At 49.7% G+C, this 21,362-nt stretch overlaps 1 protein-coding gene across 7 annotated transcripts; it reads right to left on the bottom strand.

The window, feature by feature from the left end:
* Positions 1 to 83: 83 nt before the first annotated feature.
* On the bottom strand, positions 84 to 21,256 carry MASP2 (MBL associated serine protease 2). 7 transcript variants are annotated; one of them, XM_004272383.3, is made up of 11 exons: positions 15,984 to 21,256; positions 15,669 to 15,900; positions 15,370 to 15,547; positions 14,508 to 14,639; positions 11,669 to 11,865; positions 11,448 to 11,595; positions 7,529 to 7,647; positions 5,753 to 5,831; positions 3,555 to 3,686; positions 2,977 to 3,051; positions 84 to 1,773 (listed from the first exon to the last, which is right to left on the bottom strand). In XM_004272383.3, exons 1-11 carry the CDS (start codon positions 15,986 to 15,988, stop codon positions 1,010 to 1,012), a joined length of 2,061 nt encoding a protein of 686 aa, XP_004272431.2. In that variant the 5' UTR covers positions 15,989 to 21,256; the 3' UTR covers positions 84 to 1,009. The 7 variants fall into 7 exon arrangements, with proteins under 7 accessions (XP_004272431.2, XP_033288812.2, XP_033288816.2 ...); XM_033432921.2 differs by having other exon boundaries at positions 16,033 to 21,256; XM_033432925.2 differs by having other exon boundaries at positions 84 to 472; positions 16,033 to 21,256.
* Between the last annotated feature and the right edge of the window lie 106 nt (positions 21,257 to 21,362).

Here is a 21,362-nt window from a genome sequence, read left to right as displayed (position 1 = left end):
AAAAGATGTTGAGTACTTAGTAATTCAGAAGATGTATGTGATAATTAGAATAATTTTTTGTTGTTGAATACTAGGAGAGAAACTTAACTGTGTATTTAAGTTCTGTACTTAGCTGTTGTACGATCTGTAATCTATTTTTAAATGTGCCCAAGTATTCCACATTCGTGGTAAAGGAAAAAAACACTACAGATTGATTTATCAATAATACCGCCACTTATTTTTAATGTTGTATTTCATCTTATGGAAATGCCACATTTGATTCAACTGTCTTCTGAATTTGAAAATAAAATATTTAGGTTATTTCCAAGTGCTAGGAACATCCTCACAGCTAAATTAAAATCTTAGCATTGGAATTACCAGGTCAAAGACTATGCATGCTTTTAAGACTTGTGGAATAGATTTGCCAAATTGTCCTTCAGAAAATTCATCGCCTTCAACAGTGTGAACTGGTGCTGTTCCATGCTCTTCTTTTCTGCCAGTTTGAGAAGTGAAAAATTATAGCATCGCTTTTAACATGGAAATCAGTCTATACCTAGGCCAAAGTATTGATATTTCCAATTTATCTACCCAAGAAAAACATGATTCAAAGTAATTCCTGAACCAATACTGCTATAATATGTAACGCTCTCAGAGAACAATAAGAACAAGTACAAAAACTGGAGAAAAACAGTTAAAGAACAGGAACAGGCAATTTCCAGAAATGCAAATGGCCAGTGCAAAAAGACACTGGACTTTTGTAAGTGAGTCCAAATTTAACCAGTGAGTTTCTGTTGGATTGGCAACGGTGAATATCACTACAATGGTTTATGTCCCCTTCAATCAGAGAGTAAGTGGTGGAAAAGTGGCAAGTGGAGAAGTGCCTGAAAGGCACAGCTCACCTGTAGTTTGGTTTGGTTTTGAGGTGGAACAGCAACTGTCGTGTTAATGTTTCTCAGGTCAGTTTGCTGCTGAGGTCTTTTACAGGTATTTTTTAGAACAAAGAATCATGTACTCACTGGAGACACACAAGTTAAAAACTATTAATTATGTTCTTGATCCAGGGAATATAGTTAATGACTTTTGTGTAGACCCCATACTGATCTGCTTCCCCACAATTGATGGAACCCCAGGACACTATTCCTCCCACAAACCATTTCTGTGTCTCATTATGTAGAAACACTAATGCCCCCCCACTGTCGCCTTTACAGCTGTCCTTGCCCCCACTTTCTAAACCAGCACAAAGCATGTTGTCAGTTACCCTTCCCCCCGGATAGGACTTCTTTGCATATGCCGCAGTACAGTTTTGATGGTCAACAACTGGTATGTCAACAAACATTAGATTTCTGGCAAGAAAACCCCTTTGGGTTAATCCCCATCCAGATGCAGTTCCAATATCATTGGTTCTCATGAAGCATTCAGCTTCTTTTCTTGGCAAACAAATAGGCATGATGTTTCTATTTAATACAACTTTGTTCTTCAATTTAATCAATGCTATGTCATTATCGTAACCAGCATTATGAGTGTAACGTTCATGTATAAAAATGGCCTCGGCCCAGGCTTGTGTATAATGAGGTGACAGTCTCTTCAGGGCACCCATTCTAATGTCTAGGGAGGAGGCGTCTTCTCTTTGCTCATATACAGCATGAGCAGCTGTTAGGATCCAGTTGTCATATAGAAGTGCACCTGCTGCTATAGTTTTACCTAATAACAGGGCTTGCCAAGGAAAATCACCAAGCTTTGCATTTTGTCCTCCATATATACGACCTTCTGTGGTACGGGTGGATATTCCACAAACTGGGGGAAAAAAGATGTATAGAGCCTTTATAGAAACCCGATGGTGTTTTTTCTCCAATTATTACCACTTTGGAGTTGTGTATAGGTAATGTCAACCAAGAATTGCATCACATAATTTGGTGGGTGTCCACCTATACAGGCAAGTGAGACTGCTTAAAACACTGTTCAAAGACCTGATAAAACCATTTGGTATTTTTTAGCTCTGCAGAAAATGAGGTGAGTGAAAATTAACTTTTAGAAACTGATTTGTTTTGGTAAAATAATTTGGTCTCGCAATTGGGAAAATATTTAATAGGGCAAACAGGAATTGTCTGAGCTGATGTGCATAGGAAGTGAAAAATAACCTTTTCATTGCTTCTGTCTTCCTACTTGTAAAATGGGGTATTTACCATGTAGTTCTGGGAAAGCAGAAGCTAAGGTCACTATCATAGGATTTGCAGAATTACTTTCACCTTTGTACATTAAAATGTTTTTAAAAAATTAGAATGTTGCAGTTGTAGCCAGGAACCTTCAGGTTCAGAAATTATTTTGGGTCTGGTTGTTTCTTCCAAACACTAAACTTTATTATGTATTGCTAACTAAATATGCTCATAAATGTAGCAAATATGTTTCCTGTTGTGGCAGAATACTCTTATTAAAGCTTACAAACATTGTCAGCTAAGATGCAGGTTTTTAAAAAAGACTGATTTAAGCCAAATAGCACAGGGGTGATGAGTATATTACCTTTCTGATTTTTTTTTTTTAAGCACTCAACTATATCTTCAGAGCAGATTCTGGCAAAACTTTTTTTTAAGTACTGTTAAAAGGCAAATTGCATTAATGTTTAAAAACTAGATGTCATTGAAAACAATTGCTTAGGGAAATAATGAGGTTATTAGCTTTGGGTTTTAATAGCATTTTTAAAGAGAAGAAATCATGTTTATAAATGTATAAATGGTTCAAGATAATTTTAAAAATCATTTAATTTTTTATGCTTGCCTAGTTGTAAGGTCAAAAATAATCAAATGACTGATACAGTCAGCACCAACAACCTCTCCATATGGAAGGGGTAATGAGAACATACTATTTGGAAATAATAAGTTGGTCTAAGAGCCAAGTGCTGAAGTTACATTTCTGCCTACACAGCTGAAGCACTACTTACTGTCTGCTACCCAGTTCTACTTTCCATCAGTTATGAATCTCGTGTATAAATGTATCCATTACCAGGCTCACAGACGGGGGGTGATTTTTCTCCTTTGGAGCTCGTCCAGAATCCATCAGCCTCACACACATATTTACCTGCAAATCATTGAAAGAGCAAAAATGTTTAACTGCATGTGCAAAGGTGGTTGTCATTTGCTTGAATACCCCCCTTGAAAAATGTAGATACTTGAGCATCAGTGGGAAACAGAGGTGCCTGAATAACCATTTTACATGATTTCATAAATAGGAGGTCTCTGCATTACCGTGTATGCTTGCAAAGTGGAAACCTTTTAGATGTGTAACTTGAATATGTATCAAGATCTTAAGTGCTTAATGATAAGGTTTTGACTTGTTAAATTAAACCATTTGGAATATATTGTGTGTTTGTAGTAGTCATTTACTAGATAAGATCTGTTTTCAGATTCTTGCAAATTGACATTAAAGTCACTTCCGCTATAATATTTCACTTCGCAGGTGGAAGAAGTGCCTTTTAATCTTTTGTCTAGCCTTAGCCAGAAATGTTGGCTAAGTCTATTCTCAGATCATGAGGGCTTAGGTTCCAAATATCACCCACCCCCAACTTTGAACAATTTGCTTACCATCATCTGTTCTCATTGTATAGAACTCATTACAGCGATATTTAACCACAGCTTTGTATATGGTCACCTCGGCACCTGTTATATAGTCCACTTGGCCACTGGGTAGGTCATCAGGAGGGCCACAGTCAACAACTAATAAACACGGGAGAGGGAAAGTCAGTTTGTACTTTGAATCCTAACATTAAAACGATGTGCAGACTGATAGGTGGTTGTGCTGTGTGTTATAACTTGAAGTCATATTCAAGATGGACATCATTTCATCTCTGAAAATGGGGAGAATCACCTTAGTGTGATTTGAAAGCATCACTCTCATCTCTGTTCCTAACTAAATGGCTAGGTTGAAGTGAAGGCCCTAGGCAGGGAGTTGTATGATGCCTTCCCTAAAGGAAGGGAATTTGAAACTACTTGGACTTCTTAGCACTCACGAAAGAAAACAGCACAGGGTGCATATGCCTATACAGTCTGGTTTGATGTTAAATGGTACAATTTGGTTAGCCTTAAAAATAGAACAATACAAAGAAGACCGAAGAACTTGTTCTTATGATCCTTTTCCTAGGTTGACCTTTTTAGAAGACCTGGAAGTCATAATACCTTGAGTTTGGGTTAGAATTCACAACTGTTAGGACATTACTAATGTGACATAACCAATTTGTGAGACAAAGTGATACCAGTCTAAAAGTCATAGTTTTGTACACAGACATCTAAAAATTGTTGATGTATTTCTGTGGATTTTAAAAGATAAATCGTTTTTAGCAACTTAATAGCAGTGTGTCTGGCTTTGTGTCAAGTGCGTTGTCTTTGTTGCCTTAATTCTCCACAGATGAGATGCCCGTAACTACCCAGTGAAAAGTGGCAGAATCAGGGCTCTAACCCATACCTTAGTCCAACAGTCCTTCGGTGCCAGCTGTTTACTGGCTTTTAAACTAAAAGAATTGGTAGTAAAGAATTGGTAGTCTCACGGGAAGATAAATTTTGAAATAAAAATATTCCCCTAGGAATTTCGTAGAAACCCTTGCAAAAAAATATGTGAAAGTAGGGACTTCCCTGCTGGCGCAGTGGTTAGGAGTCCACCTGCCAATGCAGGGTACGCGGGTTCGAGCCCTGGTCCGGGGGGATCCCACATGCCACGGAGCAAGTAGGCCCGTGTGCCACAACTACTGGGCCTGCGCTCTGGAGAACGTGAGCCACAACTACTGAGGCCTACACGCCTGGAGCCTGTGCTTTGCAACGGGAGAGGCCACTGCAGTGAGGGGACAGCGTGCCGTGGCGGAGAGTAGCCCCCGCTCAGTGCAACTAGAGGAAGCCTGCGCACAACAACGAAGACCCAATGCAGCCAAAAACTAAATAAATTTATTTTTAAAAAATATGTGGAAGTATATGTACAGAGGTGTTAACTATGGCAGCGTATGTAATAGTAAACTGGAAACAATAGAAATCCCATGAAACAAAAAGCATAGGTCCTCTGATGGAATACTATGCAGTCATTAAAAAGAAGGAGCAGCTCTGTGAGTGCTTGGATTGTTGTGGAAAGATAACCCAACACTGTTGGGGGGAAGAGTACATTGCAGTCAGATTTAGTTCAAAAGTAAGTGAGATACGTTAGTATAAATAGTATAGGAAATAAAGAGTATGAAGGAATGGACCCAGTGTCTTACAGGTAGTTTGAGGATTTGGGCAAGAGAGGCTTTCACTGTATATTTTTGTGAATTTATATGGTTTTTCCATTTAACACGTATCATAATTTTAAAAATATTAAAAATAAGGTACGTGATTCTTAGTTCACAAAATGGTAGTGAACACCATTATCCCAGTTTGATGCGTATATGCCCCTACAAACAGTAGCCTATACGTGTTTACATGTGTGATATATGTAACTGGAGGGCTATGCACCAAAATAATGAGAGTGACTATACTCTGATACGGCGGGATTATGAGTATTATAATGTTTGTAATTTTCTCTATTTCCCATCTTTTATGAGTATTTTATACTTAGAAAAATATTTTTAAATACCATACTTTTCTGAAGCAAATACTTTTTCTAGTAGCTTGGTCTTGTTTTAACCTCTTAAAAGTGCTCTGAGAGACTGAGGATGAGAAGCAAATTTGGAATTCAAGCCCTGATAAATCATTCTTTAAAAATACCAGAAGCAGCAGTAGTAGCAGAAGCAGCTACAGGCGTTGTGGTCACACATACGTACTGCTGCACTCGGGCATCGGTTGGTCCCAAGATCCATCTGTCTGACAGACTGCAACAAATGATTTCAGGGGCCAATAACCCTAAAGAGGAATTGAGAAAATATTAATTTCCTTGTTTATATCATGAAACCACTCTCCAAAGCTCTGCTCCCACGATAGTTCTTCTTCGAGTGTTTCAAGACATGCTCCCCAGGGGGTGATGCACCCACATGACTGGACACGCAGCCCAACTGCCTTGATACATGTGTGTACTTGTTGGTGATGTCACCTATGTGTGTGTATCAGTTTTAAAGATGTTGACCTCTGCAGCAGTTTATATTTTCTGCTTTCCACTTAATCCAAGAATACGTCAGATTTCTCACAAGTTCCTGCTGGTGTTCCACCATTTCTTTATGTAAAGTGCCAAAGGGTGACAGTCAAAAGTTTGGGGAAGATCAGCCTGATCAGACGTGGATGTGTCTGGATTTTTCTAGCCTGCGGCTATTAACTGGAGGAAAGTTATTTAAAATATCAGTATTTCCAGAAGCTTCCCATGTGTGTCCTCAATCACTTTTCATTGCTAATATTTAGCGGGACATTTTTGACTTATTTAAATATTTTTCTAAAATCAGACTTTAAAATGAAAGAAGGTGGCTTTGACTGAAGCTTTATGCTTCGAAGGAGAGCAGGATGACTTCTTTTTTCCTCAGAAACTGAACAGGCTTGGGTCCAAGTTGCTGTGGAAAGAGCCCGCCGAGAAGTTTACAAGCTGAGCAAAGTGCCTCACTTTTTTGAGGGTCGGGGGCGGTTGTCCCTCCACAGGACTGGTTGCATAACCAGCTATCTTTTCAGTGTTATTGCTTTTTACCACTGGGATTCAGTGACATTTTGAAGAACATAAAGAGGGCATGTGAATCTCTAACCTGTGCCCCTAAAGAAACACACTAAGCATTTTTTGAAATTATCCTCCTTCTCCCTTAACAGTGGTCACTGTTTATAACTTTGCAGAATATACTGTTTCCACGGGCCATTAGATTTTTCTGTGGGCCCAGGAGTTGTTTCATGTAAAGGTCATTTGACCAGGAGGAGCTTGATTTAATGCAAGGTGATAACACAGAGCACATGACCAACATTTCAGCTGCTTTACCAAGAGCTGCTGTAATGTGTGTGAACAGAGAAAAGGGGTTCATTTTAATCGCCAGCTTTCAAAAAAAAAAGAAAAAGTTTTTTTTAAAAAGCGGAGCTATGGGTTTCCCTGGTGGCGCAGTGGTTGAGAATCCGCCTGCCAGTGCAGGGGACACGGGTTCGAGCCCTGGTCCGGGAAGATCCCACATGCCGCGGAGCAACTCGGCCCGTGGGCCACAGCTACTGAGCCTGTGCTCCAGGGCCCACGAGCCATAACTACTGAGCCTGCATGCCACAACTACTGGATCCCGCACACCTGGTGCCCGTGCTGTACAACAAGAGAAGCCACCGAAACAACAAAGAGTAGCGCCCCCCTCGCCGCAACTAGAGAAAACCCATGCACAGCAACGAAGACCCAACGCAGCCAAAAATAATAAATTTTTAAAAAATTTTAAAAAGTGGAGTTCCTAAGAATAGAAAATTCTCTGTAGCCGTTTCTCTTAGCAAATGTATCATTTCTTTGAATTTTATTGTTTAATCATAGGCAAAGTAAACCACCATGCTGACAACAGCTGTTTCCCCATTTTCCTTTCACATATTTGCTGATATAAATATGTATTCATTCAAAAACCATCATGATTGTGGTGCACTTAAACAGCTTTGTATTAACTTACTTGCAGAAGTTCGTAGCCCGACTCGCAGAAGACAAAGAAGCGGTCTTTCATGATGTATGTGGCCTGCACAGGGGAGATGTGGCCGTTAGGTGGTGCCGTCGGGTCAGGGCAGGGCTGAGCTGCTCAAGGAAACCAGATGTCGGGGGTTTAGCTGGCTCTATAGCAGCAAGTCTGAATTTAGCAATTAGAAGTTCTTGGTTTATAAATGAAACAACGTGTAAAGAGGGCGTGCCACAGTGGGGTAGAGTTCTTAAGATTTAAAACCAAAGGCAAGATTAAACTCGGCTGCTTATCGTACAAATTAGGATTTGTCTCCTGGCCTGGGCTTCAGCCAAAGTGATGAAAAGAAAGCCGGGAACGTGGTAAGGGAGCATGGTCACGGCAAAGGGAGCATCTGCTCCACGCCAGGGGCCTCACACACACTGCTGAAAACCGGGGGAGTGTAACTTGGGGGGGAAAGAGCTGGACAGCATGGGTTAAAATCACAGGAAATCCTCAGTTTCCTCATCTGTAAGCTGAGAGTGATAAGAACGTTTGCTCAGCTTCTAAGGCTGTTGCGAGGACCAAATGTGAAGCACAGAGGAAATCGCTTTGCTAATAAGTGCTGGGCAACAGGGGGTTGCAGCCAGCGAACCCTCACAGCAGCCCCTGTGGCTCAGAGAGGCACCGGGGCTCAGGGCCAGACTGGCACTCAGGAAGCCTCATACGTCCCTCGTGAGCACGTGCCCACAGGGCTCACGGCTGGCTTCCACTTTGGCCCCCAAACCCTGGCCTGTTGTCACCCCAAGCCTTCAGCCAGTGCCCCATGGCTGCCCATCACCCAAGGCCACCCCTCAGCCCATGCAGGTCGTTTGCCCAGTCCCCTGCTTCCTCCAGCAGCTGACCCCTGTGTCCTGCAGCGACTCTCAGTCCCAGGCAGGCCCCAGAGTCTCCCCTCTTGGAACCAATCTCCAGGGATGTTCCAGGTGGCCCTGTCGGGGCCAGGGCTTCCCGAGGCCACCTCATACCCAGGCCAGGGCCCTGCTGGCATTTCCCTTCACACACACCTCCAGGCTCTGTCCTGGCCCCTTCTCACCCACCAGCCTGGCAAACCTGACTCTTCCCTCTGACTCACTCTGAAACCAGTGCTTCAGTTTTAGAAGTTTTATTACTTCGACCCACAGGAAAACAAAAGGCTTTTTAAATATGAAGAGGCAAATGAAATGTTCCCAAAGTGCTGGTCTCTCCCCTACTGACCCGTCTCCCACCCTTTCCCACAGAGCTGGCCCAAAGGTTAATCTTTCCTAATTCAATCTCATTTTTAAAATTACTCAACACCTCCTCCATGCTCACTCGGTGTCTTCTGCGTTAGCCCACTAATCCCCACCTTTCCAAGGAGCTTTGTCCTTCATTGGATAATTGGGACATTAAGTCTCAGAAAAGTTATGTTAAGAGGTTCAATGTCACATGGCCAGGAAACAGGATGCGTTACAGCCGGGCCGCCAACCCGGGCAGTCTGACACCCAGCCTGCGCTCTGAGCACGGCTTGGGGCCTTGGGTGTTTTGCTTTGGCGCTTCTCCAGCTCAGTTACTCTGTCTTTCCAAAAACATCCTGAAAGACCTGTTGGCTGAGAGTGGTGAGAGGGACACACACGTCCAGAGGTCAGTGCCCGAAGGTGGGGGGCTTGGACTCGTGTCTCAGGAGGTGGCACCACGAACTACCGTCTACGTTTGAGGGTCTGTCACGAGGAAGAGGTGGTGGAGGAGGGTCTGAGAGGCAGAGTACAGACTCCCTGTCCAAACCCTCCACGTCAGGCGGGAGTCCCCATCTCTGCCTACCCCATCACACCCTCTGACAGCTCACACCAAGACAGCCGGAGCCTCTGGGCTTCTGCACATGCACTTCCCTTGCACTTGGAACACCCTTCCACCTTCCTCCAATACCTACTTGTCCTTTCAATCCAATCTCGTATGTTTCGTGTCCCAGGCCCCTTTTGTTAGCACCCGGCCCCTGCCTGGGCCAGGTCCCTCCTCTGGACTCTCACTGTGTCTGGTGCTCAGCTGTGCTTGTCACAGGGCTGTGGTCATGGTGCTGTGACTAGACTGGACTGACAGCAGAGGTATTACGTATCCCCCACACAGGGCCCAGTGCACATCCATAAGATGGATGGATAGATGGATGGATGGAAGGAGGGAAGGATGGACAGATGGATGTGTGTGAGGGGTGGCATGAACATGACTTGGCATAAGGATTATAGCTGTCCCGCGATGTCTGCGGGGCATTGGTTCCAGGAGCCCCGTGGATACCAAAATCTGCGGTTGCTCAAGGCCCTTGTACAAAATGGCAGAGGGAACGCCCTGGCGGTCCAGTGGTTAGGACTCAGCGCTTTCACTGCTGAGGGCATGGGTTCAATCCCTGGTCGGAAAACTAACACCATCCCACAAGCTTCTCGGCCAAAAGAAAAAAAAAAAAGGCAGAGTGTCAGCCATCTGTATCCACGGGCTCTACATCCACGGGTGTGGGAAGCCAACTGTATTTTGAGCTGATTATCTTATGAAACAGCAGACACAGGAAAGACTCTGAAAACAGAGTAGAAAGTACCCTTTTCTAAGGGAAATTTATGTTTACAGAGGAAATCTCCATTTGTAAGAGTGTCTCGAACTCTGTACCAGGAGTAGGATGACTAAATCACTAGAAACTCTTAAAGGAAAAGACAGAAAATTTTTTTTACTAAAATTAAATTTCAAAAGCAATAAAAAGAAGACAGTCTTTAATCTGCATAACGAATCTTACTCTTGCTTACCATGCTTTTCCTGGTCACCTCCTCATAACTGGACTCCCCTGTACCCTTTCTCTCTTTTGTCTTCAGCTGAAGATGTTTAAGCCTGAATTCTAAGCCACCTCTGAGACTCATTTTCCCCTGGGTTATCTCCCACGTATGCACGAGATCTACATGTTCATAAACTTGTTTCTTTTTCTCTCGTTAATGTCTCTTGTTCCCAGCCAAGAATTTGGAAGGGCAGAGGGAAAATTATTATTGCCTCCCCTACAGATGGAAGGAAGGATGGTTGGATGGAGGGGTGAATGGAAGAGGGGAGGGTGAGAGGTAGGGCAGGAGAGGAGGATGGCTGTTTGGATGGGTAGATGGGTAGAAGGAGGGATGGTTGGATGGAGGGGTGAATGGAAGAGGGGAGGGTGAGAGGTAGGGCAGGAGAGGAGGATGGCTGTTTGGATGGGTAGATGGGTAGAAGGAGGGATGGTTGGATGGAGGGGTGGGTGGGTGGGTGGATGAATGGGGGGGCGACACTTCCCATAGGGGACCCCTGCCTCGCAGACGACCCCACTCAAACCTGGCCTGTCTTCTGATGGAGTTCAGGACGCACTACCTCAAAATACGGCACCTTGGCATGTTGACGATTTTAAGCTGGGAGTTTGAGAAAACGGCAGAAGCAGGAAGGTCACTCTGATTCCCCACCCTTCGCCCTTCTTCCCTGAAGCAGGTCATAAGACCCTCACGTGAGAGGTGTCTGCCCTACACCCAGAGGGAAGCCTTATCACCAAAGACAAAAGGATGCCAAGAACAATCCTAACAGGCCTGGCTAAGTTCCCCCACCCCGTTTTCCACCCTTACTTCATATTCCTCAGCCTATCATACTCCTCAGCAAACCTAGCCCAAAAGTGCACAGGTCCAGCTGTCTCTCTGAGTCTTTATTTCCTTACAAAGGAAATAAAATTTACATGACATAAACATGTATGCTTTTTTTTTCCTGTTAACCCGTCAGGTTGCTTTTCAGACCCAGCCAGGGACACTAAGAGGGTTAAGGAAAACTTTTCCCTCCCTTAACTTCCCAGGCCCGGCCAGGAAGCGTTCCATCCTGTGTGGCTCCTTGATGCTTCCGGAAGAGCTCCCTGCCGAATCGGAGCCCCACCTGCCCTCACCTGTGCTGTTGTAGTGGATCTTCCAGACTGTGTGGTCCCCCGACTCATCGGTGGCAAAGGTGATGGTCACAGTGTTGCTCTTGGTTTCAATCCTGCGGGGCAACGTCTTCCCACAAAATGGGCCATATTCCTCCTTGTCTGTTTGAATCTGAAAGTGGAGAGGCCCCTGTCACCTCAGGACCTGCCGGGCCAGGGGGAGGCAGCGGCCAGGGGAACCAGACCTTCAGGGAGTCGTAGGGGCACTGGGTCTCAGGGTGCATCTCCACGTCAAAGGACTCCACGAAGTCCAGGGTGACACGGAACCCCTCCTCCAGGCGGATGCTGTAGGTGCAGCTGGAGAGTTTGGGGTACGGCTGAGGGTATCCAGGGCTGCTGAACACCCCAGACCGGGCGGTGAAGACCTGGCCTGAGCACAGGGCTGGGGAGAGGGGAGAGGACAGGCGGGGTGAGCCAGGCGCAGGCGGCGTGGCTCAGGCCACCTGTCCACTGTCACATGCCAGCCCCAGAGGCATCTCCTGAGACTGAACACCCCACCCAGTGGCTGAAGGGACAATTTAGGGAGGGGTCTCTCTGGCTTCCAGGATTTAGCTGAAACAAGTGACCATTGGAGGTACATTCTCCAGGGGCCCCACTCACAACCCCAGGGAGGATGGAGGCCCTAAGCTGAGGCTCCTGGTGTGGGGAACCCTGGGCCAGAGTCACAGTTCCAGGGGTGCGGGGAGTGAGCCATGTCAGGGTCTGCCTGGGGGAAAGGGGCACCAGAAGTGAAGGGGACTTTCCTGTTCCCAGGAATTTGGTGTGGGGAGGTGGCAGGAGAGGAGTCTCCCCTGGGCCCCCTCCAGGAACACTCAGGAAGGCCTCCCCTTGCCCACCTTCCCTGGGTCTAGGCTCTGCCTTGGGGGGCAATTGAGGGCAGTTCAAGTCCACACTGATCATAAGTGAGTCTGGTACCCACTTTCCCCAATGAAACAGCTGATTCTGCCTTTGCAAAGAGAATGTCTGTTGGCATCACTCGTAGGAGGGTTCTACCCCCCCATCCCCCAGGTGGCAGAGGTGGGGACACAGGCATTCCAGGAAGTGAGGAGTCCCAGCACTGCCTTTCTTCTTCCACGTGGCTGCTCCCCATGGGACAGAGGGAGTCACCCCCGGATGTGGGGGACCAACCAGACTGCCCATCAGTGAATCGATACCTCCTTGGGCCTCTCTGCTCGGGGTCAGACTCCCCCAGCCCAGCACACCCAGGACCTGAGGTATCCTCTGAACAGGAGGTGGGCCCCAGGATGCTTTGAGCTCAGTCCTTGGATTCCTGGTGGGGGAGTAGCGAGAGCTCGGTTCCCCTGTGTGAGCCCCCTGCCCCTCTCTGGGCCTTGGTGACCCATCATCAAAATGAGGGTGAGGACAGAGCAAGCCCCTCTGGCAAAGGAGCATGTGGCCCCATAGAGGCGGCTCCCACCAACTAGGGCCCGTCGGGCTGAGGTGAGGGTGGGAAGGAAGGGGGTCCAGAGTGCACACTGCTGCCCTTCCCTCACCCTTCCCCCCAGAGACACGCAGCAGGTGGAGGTGGAGCCGAGTTTATTGTTAGGTCCGTGGGCGGGGTCAATGGGGGCTGCAGGCTGCAGCGGTCTTGCCCGAGCCAGACCGGAGCCGGAGCCGGAGGGCAGGCTAGAGGCTCTGCTCTGGAAGAGAGAACAGAGACGGGGAGAGACACGGGGGAGGGCACTGAGCAGGGGAGCGGGCTCAGCACCAAGGGTGGGGGCTGCTCACTCCCAGAGCGCCAGCTGGTTTTCTGTCCAGGCCCCTGGCAGGGGCGCAGAGGGGAGTCCGGGCCCGTGGAGGCCAAAGGGGTTGGCCTGCTGGGGGCTGAACCGGCAGCTTTGAGCTGAAGTTTCATGGAGGGAAGCTTGTGTGAGGCAGGCCTAGGGCCCCCACTCCTTCATCCTGAAGCCCCCCAAGGAGGATGAGTCCTGATTGGCCAGGTACACAGTGAGGGCCGACCACATGGTCACCAAGTGAATGAGCTGAGGAGGAGTGAGAGTGAGCCAAGGACAGGGTGGAGGCAGGTGAGGAGCTGGAGAACGTGGATGGATGAGTGCTTAGGTGGGGGGATGGGTGGATGGATGGGTGGGGGGATGAGTGGGGGGATGGGTGGGTGGATGGATGGGTGGGTGGATGGTGGGGTGGGTGGATGGGCGGGAGGGTGGGTGGGTGGATGGTGGGGTGGGTGGATGGGTGGGAGGGTGGGTGGGTGGATGGTGGGGTGGTGGATGGGTGGGAGGGTGGGTGGGTGGATGGTTGGGTGGGTGGATGGGGGGATGGGTGGGTGGATGGGTAGGTGGGTGGATGGATGGGGATGGGTGAGTGGATGGATGGATGGGGATGGGGGATGGGTGGGGATGGGTGGGTGGGTGGATGGGGGTATGGGTGGGTGGATGGATGGGTGGGTGGATGGATGGGTGGATGGATGGGTGGGTGGATGGATGGGTGAATGGCTGGATGGGTGGGGGGATGGGGGATGGGGGATGGGTGGGGATGGGTGGGTGGATGGATGGGTGGATGGATGGGGGATGGGGGGATGGGTGGGGATGGGTGGGTGGATGGGTGGGTGGATGGGTGGGTGGATGGATGGGGGGATGGGTGGATGGATGGATGGATGGGTGGATGGATGGATGGGTGGATGGATGGGTGGATGGATGGATGGGTGGATGGATGGATGGGTGGATGGATGGATGGGTGGATGGATGGATGGGTGGATGGATGGGGATGGGTGGGTGGATGGGTGGATGGATGGATGGGGATGGGTGGGTGGATGGGTGGGTGGGTGGATGGATGGATGGATGGATGGATGGGTGGGTGGATGGATGGATGGGTAGATGGATGGATGGTGAGAGGGGACAGAAGATCTGAAAAGGAGCCGTCACCCAGGAGAAGTGTCTAGTGGACCAAGGCCAGTGGGCCCTCCAGTCGCCCGGGCAGAGCAGCTATGGCCTTGAGAAGCCAGCTGTGTCTTGGGGCAGGGTGGGGGCGGGCTGGGCACAGGGTCCCCCTCCAGCTGCAGCTCACCTGAGCAAGTGTGCTTGTTCCTGTGGAGAACATAGCCCATACGGCAGGAGCAGTAGAAGCCACCCAGGTGATTGTGGCAGTGGTGCTCGCAGGTGGGGGCCTCTCCTGGGGGCACCTGGCACTCGTCGATGTCTGGGGGAGGGGCCGGCAGGCAGTCAGCGGGGAAGGAGATGGGACATCGCTGAGGCCTAGGCTCGGGTTTAGGGCCCCTCCAGTAACATGGCCCGACCTGAGAGGAGCCTCCTCTTGTCTGCAGGTGTCTCATGCCCAGCTGAGCACTAGAGGCCCAGGGTCACTGCGACCTCCCTGCAGCACTTGGAGGGAGACCTAAATACCATCTTTTTTAAACCAATGACGGTTTAATGGTCCTGCTCGTGGTGACTAGGCTAGCGAAAGGAGCGACCAGCACGGGAACCCAGTGGGTGGGCCTCTATATGGGTTTCACCAAATTCTTGCAGCAGTCTCAGGATGAGCACAGAGAGGTTGAGCCACTTGCCCGAGGCCAACAGCAAGTCCCTGCAGGAGCCAGAATCTGAAAGCAAGTGCCAGACTCGAAGCCCAGAGGCAGACGCCGCGCTCAGGCCAGTGGCACCCGTCCCACCTGTGAACGGGCTCACTTGGTCCTTGCATCACGGGGCCCGCGAGGACGTCCTGGCTCAGCACCTGGCACAGAATGGGGCTCAGCCTAGAGCAGAGGTCCTGGCTGTTGCTGATATTTGCACTGCGATGATGATGTCAGACCAGGTGGGGACGCCCTCCTGCTGGTCTGGCAGGAGTACAGCCTCAGGGAGGCGGGCGGAAGGGAGGGCTGGTCTGGCCCAAGACAGTCCCCCCCGCACCAACCGGCCTTCTCTCAGCTCACCCTCTGCTGAGTAGAAGGCCTCGAAGCCCGCGAACGGCTTCTCGTTGGAGTAGTCGGAGCGGAAGGTGACGTCGAGGCTGGAGCCCGGCGAGTAGAAGGTGGCGTTGCCGGGCGCCCGCTCCGTGTCCGTGCTCTCTGACCCGCACAGCGTGGCCAGCACCGTGGTCCCGGCGCTCAGCTGTGGGGTTGCGGGTCACGGGGGGAAGGCGAGACCCCGGGCCTGCCGGCCCTCCCGCCCGCGCTCCGAGGCCAGCCCCCGCCCCCGGGGGTCCCCGTGCCCCAGCCCGCCCTGCCGGCACCTTGACGAAGTCGTACTCGCAGAGGTAGGAGGGCTCCAGCTGGAAGTGAGTGAAGTAGAGGCGCAGGCGGTAGCCGGGGGGCGCCGTCAGGGCCCAGTGCTGCTCGTGGTTGTTGGCATACGTGCCTGGGAAGCCAGGAGATGCCAGGCGCCCGAACACGGGCTTGGGCCACTGCGGGCCCGAGGACGTGGTGGCTGCCGAGCCCCACAGCAGACCCAGGGTGACCAGCAGCCTGAAGACAGCGCAGGGGAGGGGCGGTGAGGCCCAGTCTCACCCCTCACCCCCGCTGGGGAGACCCTGGGGGCTTCCACCCACCTCATGGTGCACTCGGCCACGCCCGGTCTGGAGCCCCGGGGCGCCTCACCTTTGATCTGTTTGTCCAACAGCCGGCCCTGCCCCCAGCCGCCCTGCCCCTGGCATTCTGGGAACAGACCCCATGACTCCTGCCTGCCCAGACTTCCGGGCAGGCAGGACAGGATGCTCCAGGAGCCAGGGGGCTGAACCTGGATGACAGCCAGCTCCGGGGACAAATCCTGGCTCTGTCCCTCACCCTGAACCTCTGTGGTTCCCCCGCCGTGTGTGACTTCCGAGGTCGCCCAGGGTCTCTGTGACAATGACCTCGGCAGCGACGGCTTCTAGGCGGAGATGGGGGAGGCACACACACACACCTACCTTTGCCTCCTGAAACGCTACGATAAGAGAGAAGAGAAAAGTCTTAAAAACACGAGCCCACGACGATGGGGAATGTGGGAGAGGAGGCGGCATCAACATTTAGGAAGCTGGGGAAACAGATGGACAGGTGGAAACAGCTCTCCAGGAAGCAACTCTAAGTTGGCGGTGGAATCAGGAATTGGCGGCACCAGGTCCTTCTGGACGCATGTAAGAATCTTGCCAATCCCTATTTCCCATCCCCCGACCTCAGCAGAAACGTGGAGACTTATTCTTGGAGGGAGTATATGGAGAGTCCCAGGCCCAGCTGAGCATGGGAGGGGCAGACAGAAAACAGGGGCACTAAGCAGACAGACCAGCCTTCCTCTGACTCAACTCCTAGAACCTGGCAGCCACCAGGCTTCTCTCTTTTTCCTGGGAAGTGTTGACGAGTTCAGGAGGAAAGACCTAAAGACGCTGACTTAAGGTTCTACAAGCAAATGGCTCAGCTGCCTCACCCACAGTGAAAGTCAGCTGACAAGCCCCCGTCACGCGCTCAGAGCTTCCAATTAGCTTTTTAGTCCCTAGTCTTACACGTGAGCAGAACATTCAAGGGTTACTGAGGAAAACCTCACACGTGAGGGAGAAAGACCAAAAAAATCAACCCAGCAACAACAAAACAGTAAGAAGCAGTGAGAAGAAAATGTCCAAAACTAAAATGAAGCAATAATTAATATCTTCAAAGCAAAAAGAGAGGCCAGAACAAGAAGCAAGAACCGTATGCTATTTAACAAGAGCATTCAGAGAACAAAAAACAGCTTGGGGAAATAAAAATACGGCAGAAACAAAAAACTCAACAAGATGTTTGGAAGATAAGATTGAGGAAATCTTCCAGAAAAATAGAGTCAAAAAGAAATGAAAAAGCAGTAAAGTCCTATACAGTATGTCAAAGACTAAATAACAGGAATTCTAGAAAAAGACAACAAAGAAAACAGAGGAGAGGAAATTGTAAACAAAATAATGCAAGGAAATTTCCCAGAACTGAAAAGAAGGCGAGTTTACCGATTGAAAATGTCCTCCAAGTGCCCAGAACAACAGATGAAAATAGAACTTTATACCTGATATTTGCAAAACATCAGAGAGAAAAATTATGTTCTACAAACTTTGAGAGACAGAGAGAGAGGGGAGGAGAGCGAAAACAGAGCAGATCACTTACAAAGGATCATGAAAAGAATGATTTTGGAGCTATCGAAATAACACTGGAAACTAGAAGCCAGCATCCGGTGAGTCCCATATTGGGGTATTCACGCCCTCATGTGTAGTCCTCTCCCACACTGGGTAGGGCTTATGGATAGGGCATGACTGGAATGACGGTGTGTAATGTGTGGCTAGGCATACAAGACATCGCAGCACCCACCTGGCTCTCTCTCTGATCACTCGCTCTGGGGGAAGCCAGCCACCATGTGTGAGGACACTCAGTGTCCCTGTGGAGAGGTCCACATGGGGAGGAACTGAGGCCTCCTAACATCTGTCAGCATAATCTGCTAGTCATGTGACTGAGTCATCTTGGAAGCTGACCCTCCAGCTCTAGCGACAGCTTTACTGCAACTTCATGAATGACTCTAAACCGAACCAACCAGCTAAGTCACTCCCAAAATCCTGACCCACAGAAAAGGCATGTTTATTGTTATTGTTTCAATCTGCTACATTTTGGGCTAATTTTAAACACAGGAATAGATAACACTGGAAAACAGCAAATCTCAAAACGTTGAAGGAAGATAATTTCCAACATATTTCTATACTCAACCAAATTCTGTACCCATCAATTAAGCATGAAGATGGAAACAAGAGATTCATGCATGTCAGGTTATTGAAAACTTTCATCCCTTGTCCCCTTTCTCAGAAGGCTCCTCTAGGATATGCTTCACCAAAACGAGGGAGTAAACCAAGAAACAGGAAGATATGGGGTCCAAGAGACAAGAGTCCCGACAGGGTATCCCACTTGGGGTAGTCAGGAGGCTTGGAACAGATTCTTCAGGAAGATGAAAATGATAGGACACCGGTGGAGTCCAAAGATCGTCCAAAAAAATTTTTTTCCAGTAATTATTTTTCCTGAATGAAAGTGTTATATACATTATGGTACAACTCATAATAAAGAAATGCACGGTATGTATATTAGTTTCTTATTACTGAACATTCCAATAAATATAATCATGAATTATAATTATAATGAGGCTACGTAAAATACTTAGAATCTCACAAAAAGGAAAAAAAAAAACAACTGATTAGCACATTGACCAGAACCTCAGGAAGTGTTTTGAATCCAAACGTCTTAAGAGCTTTAGCGATTTGGTAAAAGTTTGGGGCTAAATTAGTGATAAATTTATTGAAAATGAAGCGAATGCAAAAACCCTCCGGGAAAAACAAGCTGTGCCAGAGATAAAAAGTTACCGTTTTCTCTGAGTCTCAGCTGAGAACGGCATTTGCCTAACTTGTAACGGTGCAAACACTGATTGCGGAGCCAACCAAGGTTATCGTTGAATGCTTGAGAGTGTGGTGGGGCAGGGAAGCAAAGAGCTAAATCCTCATGTTCCCCAGTGGAAAATCAACAATTATGACTGAAACTGACAAATCGAGAAGTAGTAATACAAGCATATTGTTTAGAGGCACGAGCAAAATGCTCAGCTGAAAGAGGTAAACGTGGCTGCCTCCAGGGAGAAAAGCAGGTACAGCAGGGCTGCTCTTTCTCTCCTAACAATCCGCATGGGAACTACTTGTATCCTTAAACCGGGGGCGGGCGGGGGGGGAAGCAGGGCTAATTTTTTTTTTAACTTTATTTTTTTATACAGCAGGTTCTTATTAGTTATTCATTTCATACATATTAGTGTATATATGTCAATCCCAATCTCCCAACTCATCCCCCCCCTCCCAGCCACTTTCCCCCCTTGGTGTACATACGTTTGTTCTCTACATCTGTGGGCAGGGCTGATTTTAATACCTGAATTTCAGAACTCTAGATAGGATTGATTTTATTCTCCGTGCCACAGACTGGGCCTGCTCACGGCCCTCTTCCAGATTTCTGGAACTTTGGAGGACTCAGGTCACACCCCCACCAAACGCCTGCTTTTGCTTCTGCTTCTGTGGATCAGTCTGTGTTCAAATCACATCCACCCAGCTGTGGGGTTCAGTCCTCAACGCCCACCCTTTCCAGGTGGGCACATGCACGCAGATGCCACTAAAAGTTGGGGAAGTGGAGGGACTGACACTGCAGACACCTTCTAGTCCAGGTCAGGCATTCTTGCAGCTACTTCTGCAACCTGGGCCCTCTCTTCTTCCTCTGCCCTGAGAAGAAATCCTGATTTCCACCAGCTCAGTGAGAACGACGTGACACGTGCTCCTTAATGAAGCCCTGTTAACAGCTGAGGACCACTGCTCTCATTTTACAGACAGGGTGACCGAGTCAGGAGTTGTGCGTAGCTCAAGTCACAGTTAGTGTGACCCAGGTCCAGTGCCCCCAGCGCTGGGACCACCCCCCTTCCCTGCCCACCTTCATTCCCTGGGTCATCCTCACGATGGACCTTCCTGGAGCCTCGTCAGTAAGATGAGCCACGGGGAGGAGGGCCACTGAGAGTGGAGGTCCAGGCAGCTGCCCCTGCTGGGAGCCCCAGGGTGCTCCGGCTGAGCTGCAGAGGCCCACGGAGCGGAGTGGCTCCTGGGAGACCAGCTGCCTGGTAAGGCCTCGGGCATGTCACCTCATCTTGTGTGGATTTAACAGTATCTTCCTTCCTGCCTTCCTTGTCAAGCTGGTGACAGGACAGCGCTCCATAGCTGGCCATCACCAGTCCTCCCTTGCCTGGTACTTTCTTGCAGCCCAGCCGAGTCCTGACTCCGCCGGGCCTCCGCGGGAGGGGGAAGACCGGGGGGTTGGAATGGGGAGGTTAGCTTGGGATCAGACTTGCTGACCAGGGATGAACCCCAAAACATGCTCACAGACCAGGGGCTTCGTGAGGGTGGAGCACGGGAAGCCCAGAGGGGGTGGGTGACTGGCCTGAGGCCACTCGAGGAGTTGGTGGCACAGCTGGACCCCTGTTCCCACCCCTATTATGACTGCAGTCTTAGCTCCTGCCGAGTGGGGCCTCCAAGGTGGGTGCCCAGGGTAGGAGCGGGGTTGGGAGTATCCTTGAACCACCGCCAGGGTTCCCACACCCACGCTGGCCCCCAACCTGCCAGCCCCAGTCTCCCAGGTTAACACATTCCCTGACCACGTCCCTGCCGAGGGCAGGTGTGGGGCAGGGGAGGTGATGCCGGCTTTTGCAAGGAGCAGGGGCCAATCCCCCGAGTTAGGAGGGGGCTGGAGGCCCCCTCCCCCAGCCTGCATCCTGTTGTGGTGGCTCCTGTCCCACCACCAGACCCTCAGTCCCCGCAGTCAGCAGGACCGAGGCGCCTGCCGGTTCAGCACCTTGGAGAGGGGACAGTCACATGCCCACAGAGTCCTTGTGTAGCCGCCCACACCTGCTTTCTCAACCTCTCAACACTTGGGGGAAGCTTCTAGGAACTTACCAGAGGGCAGGCTCGCGAGGGGGGCAGGCAGGATCTGAACCCAGGTCTGTAACCTGAGCCGAGTCAAGGCCCCTGACTTGCACGCCCAGGGAACCGGACCCCAGTCATGCTCCTCAAAGCTGCCTCTGGGGTCACGTCCGCACCCACCCCAGGATGGGACCTGGCCCAGAGTCTTCTGAGGACCCTGCCGGGCAGCCCCAAGACAAAGCAAAGCCCTTGACTTTGACAACCCCCAGCCCGGGCCCCATGGGCCTATCACCACCAGCCTTGTGCAGGGCTTGGTGAAGGAATGCCTAAAGCTTCTCGGGACAGACTTGGGTCCAGTTAGATGACTGCCGCATCCCTGGGCACCACGGGGCTCAAGGGGCCGGTCCACGGTTACACAAGGAGGCAGGCCTGCCTACTCCCACGGCAGACAATCGAAGGCCAGACAGCGGGGCCAGCTCAGGGCCTGGCACACGGGGGAACCCATTAATGGCTGATGCA

Source organism: Orcinus orca, chromosome 1 (assembly GCF_937001465.1).
Source record: "Orcinus orca chromosome 1, mOrcOrc1.1, whole genome shotgun sequence".
NCBI classification, from domain to species: Eukaryota; Metazoa; Chordata; class Mammalia; order Artiodactyla; family Delphinidae; genus Orcinus; species Orcinus orca.
Note: the sequence above shows the minus strand (reverse complement) of the source record. Positions and strands in the feature narration are given on the sequence as shown.